We start from the raw sequence: 9,212 nt of genomic DNA, 5'->3' as shown, positions 1-9,212 counted from the left end.
GTCTGAAAACGACTTCCCTCTTAAAGGCGAAGGAGCCTCGTGCACCGATAAAACAAAATTGTGAGCCAAAATAATCAAACAAAATTACTGAAACGAGTTTAGTATTGGTGAATATGTTTAAACCCTGTGAATAAAATATGAAAACAGATCATTAGAAATTCTGGGAAGTGGGAATATAACCATAAAATAAGCCTGTGGGTTTTAATGTACCGCTATAGTTGATGGTCCTCAATGTGTAAGAACTCAACGCTAAACATGAAGCTACAGCCTGTTCCATGGAACCAATCCATTAATGCCATCTGCTCCAACACGTTATATAGATGTGTGCAGGGCCTAAACAAGAAACAGATCATTCTTAAACTGCCATGCCACACTCCCTTCAAAGTTCTCACTTGTTCCCTCATCAAGGCATCATACTGATACAAACCATGTTCTAGAGAAGGTGATGCTTGGCACTGCTGACCTTGAAAAGCCGAAATGTCTCAATACATTGCCCTGTAGCCCTGCCTCACCTGTCAGACTCAATCAGTTTGAGTATCATAAAAAAATCAAATATGTTTCAAATAGGAGGTAACTGTGATATAGATAGTATAGACTACGTATAGGTTACAATGTATCTTTTATTTTTCAGGGTAATTCTCACACATTAGGTTTTTTAAATGGGATTTTTGCATTTTCATTGAAAACAACGCTGTTGGAACTATCTAAGTCATTGGGTAACAAAAATGAACTCTTCATACTCCAAACATGCCCCAGATTCAAGGTCTATTATGGAAAGAACATTCAAAGAACTGTCCAGCCTAGTATCTGAGAAAGAGGCTGAGGACTTTTTCAGTGTTACAACTTACTGTTTAGTACAACAGAAGTAGTTGTTCTGTAAATGAGATATAATGCAGTGTCAAGTGGTGCCTGTGCTAGCAATGTAGTTTATCTTGTCCTATATCAAATGAAAAATAAACAAAACTTGCATAGGACATGACTGTTTAATAATTAATAATTTGTTAATTAATTTGAGTATCATTTTTTCATTGCATTGTTTTTCCAGCCTCTATTTATACTGCTGTGAGTGAACAGAAGGACAAGGTTAGACTATGTCTATAAAACAAACATACATGCCATACAGGTTGGGCCATGATTTTTCAGTTATAAAATCAAAGGTCATATGATAATTACTGTGTGCCTGTATTTACACTGAGATTAGCGTGGCTACATAAAGTTTCTCACCTTGGAGTCACAGAGGAGAATTTTTTTGGACCAGCAGATATCAGTAGAGAGCTATGTCACAGACCATTCGAAACACCAAAACTTTTTTCCAACACAGTCACTTATATACATATTATAGCTCAATATACTCCACCTGTAACTATGATTCTGCACCCATCCCTGCCCTGCTATGACATGTGCAGTGTGCAGAGCAGGGTACATCCCTTTAGTTCTACAAAGTGCTGCAGTATGAGGAGATCGGGAGCTATGATGAGAGTGCTAAAGTGACTGCATGATGGAGCATTGGATCCAACCTATACTTAAAGATTTAGGGTTCTCCTGCTGTTTTTGAATTAACCAATATGGCAAAATAACAGAGATATTAGACTATTTAATATCAGTCTTGATTACACTCCCATGTGAACCTACTTTTTTACAACATATATGGTCTTGGAATCAAAGTTCAAAAACAAATAATGCACTTAACATTTATTAAGTTATTATTAGTAATTACTGAATAATGATTAGTGCAAGGCAAAAAGCTTTTAAAAAGTGAAAGAGCTTATAAAAAGAACATGTTGACATTAGATTCATAGAACTCAATATGCTTTTATGTTCCCAGTGAACAAAATACCAATGTGGATCTCATTAGATCAAAACATACGATTTTCTCTAGTGTGGCTGGATTTTCAGGCTGTTAAAATTCAGACACAAGGTGAGTGCACGACCCATCAGTGAAGACACAGAGGCTTCAAATTCAAAACTGTGAGTAGTACATTTATTCCAGCATAATAATCACTCCCGTCTCACTATGAATTCTCACAGCAGTCATTTAGGTAAATGTCCGTTTTTTCCTCTCTGTTGGCAAAATGAGGCATTAGAGAGTTTTGAAAACAGAATTGAACAGTCTTGAATATTTGCAATCCCAACACAAATGTGCAGTAACAACACTTTGCATTTTCATAAGATATATTTTAATCTATAGTAAATTAGGAAAAGAAGGAAACAAATCTATCAGATTCCTTTAATAGAATAACTGTGCCACAACTGCAGAGAAGAGCTTAATCATATTTCAACTTTTTGGTATTCTTTCAACAGACCATTTCCATGTTGTAGAGATTTTAGGGATTACATGTTGTTGAAATTACATGGTTGTCTTTAATGGTCAAATTTTAATAAATATAACTTGCTCAACAAAATGAAAAAAAAAATCCAAGTCTTAAAAATATTAAATATCAGATCAAAAGGAACGTGTATTGTTTAGGCACTGTTTCATACACTGGTTATGGTGTATGGGAAGTCTGATACTCTGAGGCAGACTTGAAATGGCGTTTTAAAGCTGGGAAAGTGCTTTTCTTGATTGGAGAATGATGTACTCAAGTCCTCTTGCCATGCGCCACTTGCAGTCATCACTCAGGGGGCTTTTTCTTTGCCTCAACGTCCTTTTTAAAAGCTTCAATTTTCTTTGAAATGTTGGGAACCTTACAGAGAAAACCGAAGTAAAGGACGTGTTAAGAAATTAAGAGATAGTTAAGAAATAGCGAGAAATACTAGGTGTGCAGAAGTCAGACAGTACAATGAAAACGAATAACTGAAAAACAAACTTCCAAAGGGCAGGGCCGCAACAGGGCATAACAGGCCAGGCCAAACATCAGTACATGTGTAGTCTAAGAAGAGCAGCAGAGTTTTACAGGGAAGCTAAGCTAATTTCCTTCACAACTGCAGCTACGTTAGCAGAACACCTGTAACGTAAATGATCAACTGACATAAATTAATATGAAGAAAAGACTTGTCGAACCTCATAATTTTGAGCGAGGTACATCCCGACCACATTGCCCAAAGTGAAGCCCAACTGCAAAACAAGACATTGAGAATGTTCTTCTATGAATGATGGCTGTCGTGAACATGCTACACACACTTTGACTCAGTGGAGCTTAATCTCATCGTGACTCCTGTTTCCACTCAGAAAGGGATGAAGCGCTTAATTAATTAAATGTGAAGACTTGCTTTGAAATATGAGACATGTAAAATGTATAAAGCTCGCTGATAAAAGGAAAGCGTAACATTAGCCATATAGCTCGAATAACCCCGGAACACTGCCATGGGATACACAAAACCTGGCTAAAGCTAAGTATTTTTAAATAGAATGATGCAAATACTCACCAGAAATTGCATCATAATTGTGCCTTTTCGGTTTTTGTGACCGTATTCCCTGCAAATCAAACTTCCAAAGAGGACAATAAAAAATTACAGTGTTGTGTGCTAGAAATCAACTTCCATTCAGGTCTTTTAAAAAGGCAGCCCATTCACATACGTAACGTTTGCGAACATTAATAGTTCCCATCGCCACCAACTGGCCTGGAGTTGCAATTACAGAATGACTGCAACGTAATAGAAATAGTACTGAACCCACTTCACCTTAACACAGCAATTAATGAAATAATGCTTGTGGAATAGCCCTGTGCAGCTGCTGTGACAATGTTGTACCCAGTTCAGACACATTCGTCACATCATCTCCATATTTCCAAGATGGGTTAACATAAAACTACAAATCCGCAGCCCAGACAGCAGTGATGATGATGATGATGATGATGATTGTATTTGGCTTGCCACGTGTGATATGCTTCTGTAGCAAGAATTGTGGCGCTCCTGTCAGGATTTGGATTAAAAAGTACTAACGTGGACTGTTTTGGACTGCAGGTTATACAGTATATGTATTCTGAAACAGATTTTAATCGCATAAACTGTATTTTGTTTGTGCATAACCATGTCAGTTCTGAACATATTATATAGAGTTGAGCGAGCTACTTATGACTGCAGCAAGCCAAGTTACCAGTTACTCTAAAAAAAAAAAAAATAGCAAAGCTGGATAAAAAGTATTCCTCAGAGAAATGTAGCCAGCTATATTACAAGCTTCTGGCAAAAGTAACTTGCGAAGTTGAAGATATTTCATAATTAACGTAGTCTCTAAGGTTAACTTAAAATAATAATAGCAAGCTGTCAGTAAAACAATTTGTTCTAATAATTATTTATTACAAACCGCACGAAATACTGGTAGTTATATTACACTTGTCTACACTTGTTATTACACTTCTACCAGTCTTCACGGACTGTTTCTAGATAAAATGTAAGAGCACTTCAAGAATGGGTATCAACATAAAACAGTTAACGTATTTAGTTAACAGTTAACAATAATAACATTCTAACAATCAAGTTAAATGCTTTCAAAGCACTCTGCATTGTTAGAGCTGAGTTGGTCCCGATTTATGGAAAACATCACATCTTTTTAAAATATCTTTTACAATCTCACTGCTCAGAGAAAGGGGCGTGGTAAAGACATAACCAATCAAAAGCCGATGCCGCACTGACAATATAACCAGACGGCTGGACGAGAAGCAGATGCTTATCCATCTGTCGCGACAGTTATTCGGAGAACTCCAGTTTACAGCGCTGCAGAATAAAAAAAAAAACCCTTAGTCATGGGTACTTCTATAAAACTCAGTACAGGAGCTCGCATTCCGATAGTTGGATTGGGAACATGGAGGGTAATTTTTCCTTTTTTTAAAAGCTTGATTGATTACAAATCGTTATGTAGTTTGATTTCATTTTTGATGCGACACTGAAACTTCTAACCTGTATTCACGATGCTGTTGCACACAGTATGAATATGACGTTGATCAGTAATAAAAAGAGAATCACCCAGAGCTGATTGTGTCCTATTCGTGTCCATTGAGTACCACACAGCTGTAAAGTTACTGTAGCTGGACGCTATTTTCTACGTTTGCTGTACTGCCTTAAATGACATGTCGTATCAGTCACTGAATACGCAGTTAATAGAAATAGAAATAGCATCTGTATCAGTGGTGGTCAAGGGCATTTGCAGACATTTGACAGGTTGGTCTGATCGTGTGAAATCAGTATACACCTGATATCTAAACTTACCTTGATACTTTCTTGTAGAGAAATTAACACTTTACGCCTAGTCATACAGGCATGCTTGCATAAGTGATTTTTTATTCTTCTGACCTCCTTTGTGATTTCAAGGAGAATATGTCAGTATCACAGTATGACAGTCCTCTGATGTTACCTGATGGTTGCTTGCTTTTAAGGGTTAGGGTTAGAGAATTTTACACAAATTATGCACTATGTTAAAAAAAAAGTGGGCCTCATTCACCAACCGTTCTTGAGAAGAAATTTGTTCTTAAAACCCACTTACGCAGTTTTCTGACATTCATCAATGTTTTCTTCTTTGGGATTTGTTCTGAGGTAAGAACAGAATCTACGCACACCCAGAAGCACACTTACGCACATTTGAGTTCTGACATGTTTGTGCAAAATAACTATTTATTGCGTTTTCTTCAATTCTACTGTTGTATAATATTATAGGATTTAAATTACATCAATATTTTATAATATTTATAATATATTTAAATAGTTGTTTTCATTATTTTACAAGGCATTATGGTCTTTTAAAATAAATAAACACTACACTAACACTTCATGTAACACTCCACAGTGAAGTGCATATTTATTGATACTTTTGTACAATGAACAAAAAGAGCAACATGAGAATACAACTGTTGATGGAGACTGTGATAAGTGAGCAGTAGTTTTACATACACTACTTGTCAGTTATCCGATCTGGAACCAGACAGGTTGTAAAGTAGGTGTGTGAGAAACAGTCAGTTTTACTTGTACATATAGATAAATATCAAAGTAACTGTACGTGCGTTGCATTGAACCATTAAAGCGTGAGCAGAAGTGATGGCTCAGGCTACTTGTTGTTTGTTAGAAGAGAACTCAGAACTACGGGAAACAGGCCTAAAGCCAGTATTGCAATTTAAAAAAGTCGGAATTTCGAGGGGAAAAGTAGGAATTAGGAAAAAAATAAAGACGGAATTGTGGAATTCCGAGAAATAAAATCGGAATTGTGAGACATAAAGTTTGAATTCCTCGAGATAAAGACGGAATTAAGCATTTTAATATGGCCGAAACGGGCGTCCTCCTCAGATTTCTGTGTGTGCCCACCGCCCTGTAGTCTCATACCCTTTTATAGGGATTGGCGAGGCGTTTGCCTATGCTAATTAGCAACAACTGGCACGCGATTGCAATATACGAAGGCAATGGGATTCATCATTATATGAACAAACAATTCTGCGGTTTACGAAGACGTCATCAATCTGACGCAGACTTTCTCAAGAACAATTTTAAGAAACTTGGGAAGATATTGGTGAATGAGGCCCAATGAGTATAAATGATAACTAAATGATTAACAAGTAGTTCTTCTTAGGGCTACCGGGGTGCCCCATTTTCCCTCAGTGGAGAACAAGACCTGTCACACTGTGACAAATACTGTATTTATTATAAGAAGAAAAACAATCAGGAAAGCCACAAACAAATTATACAAAGCTTTTCCTAATCATACTGTTTAGTAAAAGTCAAAGCTGTATTCATGCTGGTTAATGTCATTTAATTTTTTTTTTTTTTTATGAGAATGTAAACAGCATACTGGTTACATGTTTACACCTAATAGGACAAAGAATTTTTGAATTTTTGAGAGTGATAGAAAACACAGGATAAGGTTGTACAAATTTCTGTAATTTTCTCTCGCGCTCTCTCTCTCTGTTTAGGCACCAAAGGGTCAGGTTGCAGAGGCTGTGAAAACAGCCATCCAGTCAGGCTATCGCCACATTGATGCTGCCCATATCTACCAGAACGAGGATGAGGTTGGAGAGGGTGTGCGTGCCATGATAGAGCAGGGTGTGGTGAAGAGAGAAGATGTCTTTGTCGTCAGCAAGGTAGACAGTTGTGTTTGTCCTCATTGCCATTTTTTTTTTGCCAGGGAATAAATCAACATGCAAACCTACATAAGACCTAGTCACATGCACTGTTGTCTCGAGGGCATGTGTAGCCACTCCGTGAAATTGATTATTTCTGTGTAACTCCCATTTCCACACATGTGATGTTGTAGCTGTTTCATGTAACATTTGCTCTATGCCCTCTGTGACAAAGTATTGGGGAAACCATTATGACTTCCATATCCTCATAGTCCTTTACTTAAGGGACATTTTAACACTTGGTCTCAAGATAATCATTTACTTCACTTATGGTTTCACTGAACTTGTTATATTTTTGTGTTGCATTAAATGTTAACAGCATTCTTTTTTTTTGTCAGCTGTGGTGCACATTCCACCAGAAGTCTTTGGTTAAAGGAGCCTGCAAGAAGACCCTGAGTGTCATGAAACTGGACTATCTGGACCTCTATCTAATGCATTACCCTATGGGTTTTCAGGTATTAACATGAAGCAAAAGAACTATAAATGTGCAGTAATGTACCTATAGTACCAAATTAATGTGAACTGATTGGTTCATTTGAAACTGCAGCCTGGAGACGATTTGTTCCCCATGGATGAAAATAAACAAGTCATTCCTGATGACAGTAACTTTCTGGACACCTGGGAGGTAAAAAAAAATACTGTAGCAACATTGATTCTAATGTGTTAGCAAAGATTAAAAAAACGTGATTTTGTTTTTATCTGCAAAGACACTTTGATGTTCATTTCTAAAGGCAATGGAGGAGCTTGTGGATGAAGGACTGGTCAAAGCCATTGGCATCTCCAACTTTAACCACCAGCAGATTGAAGCCATTCTGAACAAGCCAGGTCTCAAATATAAACCTGTCAACAACCAGGTAGTTTGCCTGAATGAGGGGATTCTCTTGTCCCTTTAAAATGCAACGAAACGCTGTCATACTGTTCGACCACTAACAACTGATATTTTTATGGTTTTCTCTAGATTGAGTGCCATCCCTACCTGACTCAGGAGAAGCTGATTAACTTCTGTCACTCTCATGACATCTCAGTGACAGCATACAGTCCTCTGGGCTCCCCAGACAGACCATGGTAGGCAAACTCATAATCCAGACAGACCGTGGTACGCAAACTCATAATCCAGACAGACCATGGTAGGCAAACTCATAATCCAGACAGACCATGGTAGGCAAACTCATAATCCAGACAGACCATGGTACGCAAACTCATAACCCAGATGAATCAAAACAAAAACAACGAGAACAGCCCATTATGAAGGAGAAATTCTAAACTAAAAACAAGACTCTTTGTCTCAGGGCAAAACCTGGTGAACCAACTCTGCTGGAGGACCCAAACATAAAAGCCATTGCTGAAAAACATAAAAAGACCACTGCTCAGGTAAGACAAGAAACCCGTTGATATTGATATCAGCAGATGAACAATGACAAGCAACCTATCTTAACACATAATGGAGAAGTATGACAGTTAAACACACAGAGATTTTAACTTGTTTCAATACTGTAAAAAAAAAAAAAAAACCCACAAGGCGAATTTGGAAATCTTTCAGCCGAATGACACAAAAAGAAGAAGTCTGAGAATTTATTTGGTTAGGTATAGTATTTATAGTGGTGTCACTGCTGGGTCATGTTGCCATTCACCTTAGATAAAATGCAATAGAGGTCCAAAGGCTTCCCCCTCCAGTGCTCTGTCACATGATGTGCTAATCAGCTCATGTACTGTTTCAGGTCCTTATACGCTTCCTTATCCAGAGGAATGTAGTGGTTGTCCCCAAATCCGCTAACCCCAACCGAATCAAGGAAAACTTTCAGGTAATCTCTTCATTGCCATAGCAAAGTAGTAATATACTCACAAGACACAGGCAAAATTGACATTGAGAAGAAAAATGTTTATTTTTCTAGGTGTTTGATTTTGAACTGAGTAAAGAGGATATGAACACTATTATGGGCTTCAACAGGAACTGGAGAGGTTTTGCCATGGAGTGGTGAGTCAGTGTGTGTGTGTGTGTGTGTGTGTGTGTACTTGTATTGGTTTGATTTACTGAGCAGCTGCAGGCATTGTGATAGATGACAAACTCTGACTTTTCCCATCCTCTCCTTCAGGGCGACCAAACACAAAGACTTCCCTCTAAATGCAGAGTATTGAGTTTCTGGACACACAACTGCAGCAGAAGAAGGAGCA

The 9,212-nt window shown here is 37.7% G+C and overlaps 2 protein-coding genes across 3 annotated transcripts; one reads left to right on the top strand and one right to left on the bottom strand.

Moving 5' to 3' along the window:
* Positions 1-1,963: 1,963 nt before the first annotated feature.
* Positions 1,964-3,492, bottom strand: stmp1 (short transmembrane mitochondrial protein 1). The gene is made up of 3 exons (XM_030781810.1): positions 3,367-3,492; positions 3,002-3,055; positions 1,964-2,684 (listed from the first exon to the last, which is right to left on the bottom strand). Exons 1-3 carry the CDS (start codon positions 3,379-3,381, stop codon positions 2,613-2,615), a joined length of 141 nt encoding a protein of 46 aa, XP_030637670.1. The 5' UTR covers positions 3,382-3,492; the 3' UTR covers positions 1,964-2,612.
* Positions 3,493-4,682: 1,190 nt separating this feature from the next.
* On the top strand, positions 4,683-9,176 carry LOC115809700 (aldo-keto reductase family 1 member B1-like). 2 transcript variants are annotated; one of them, XM_030771467.1, is made up of 10 exons: positions 4,683-4,748; positions 6,834-7,001; positions 7,379-7,495; positions 7,588-7,665; positions 7,772-7,894; positions 7,999-8,105; positions 8,330-8,411; positions 8,759-8,842; positions 8,933-9,015; positions 9,134-9,176. In XM_030771467.1, the coding sequence occupies exons 1-10, from the start codon at positions 4,683-4,685 to the stop codon at positions 9,174-9,176; spliced, it is 951 nt and encodes a 316-aa protein (XP_030627327.1). The 2 variants fall into 2 exon arrangements, with proteins under 2 accessions (XP_030627327.1, XP_030627336.1); XM_030771476.1 differs by lacking the exon at positions 6,834-7,001.
* The last annotated feature ends 36 nt before the right edge of the window (positions 9,177-9,212 follow it).

The sequence above is a fragment of the Chanos chanos genome, chromosome 1, assembly GCF_902362185.1.
Source record: "Chanos chanos chromosome 1, fChaCha1.1, whole genome shotgun sequence".
Lineage (NCBI taxonomy): Eukaryota > Metazoa > Chordata > Actinopteri > Gonorynchiformes > Chanidae > Chanos > Chanos chanos.
This window is presented reverse-complemented; position numbering and strand designations above follow the sequence as displayed.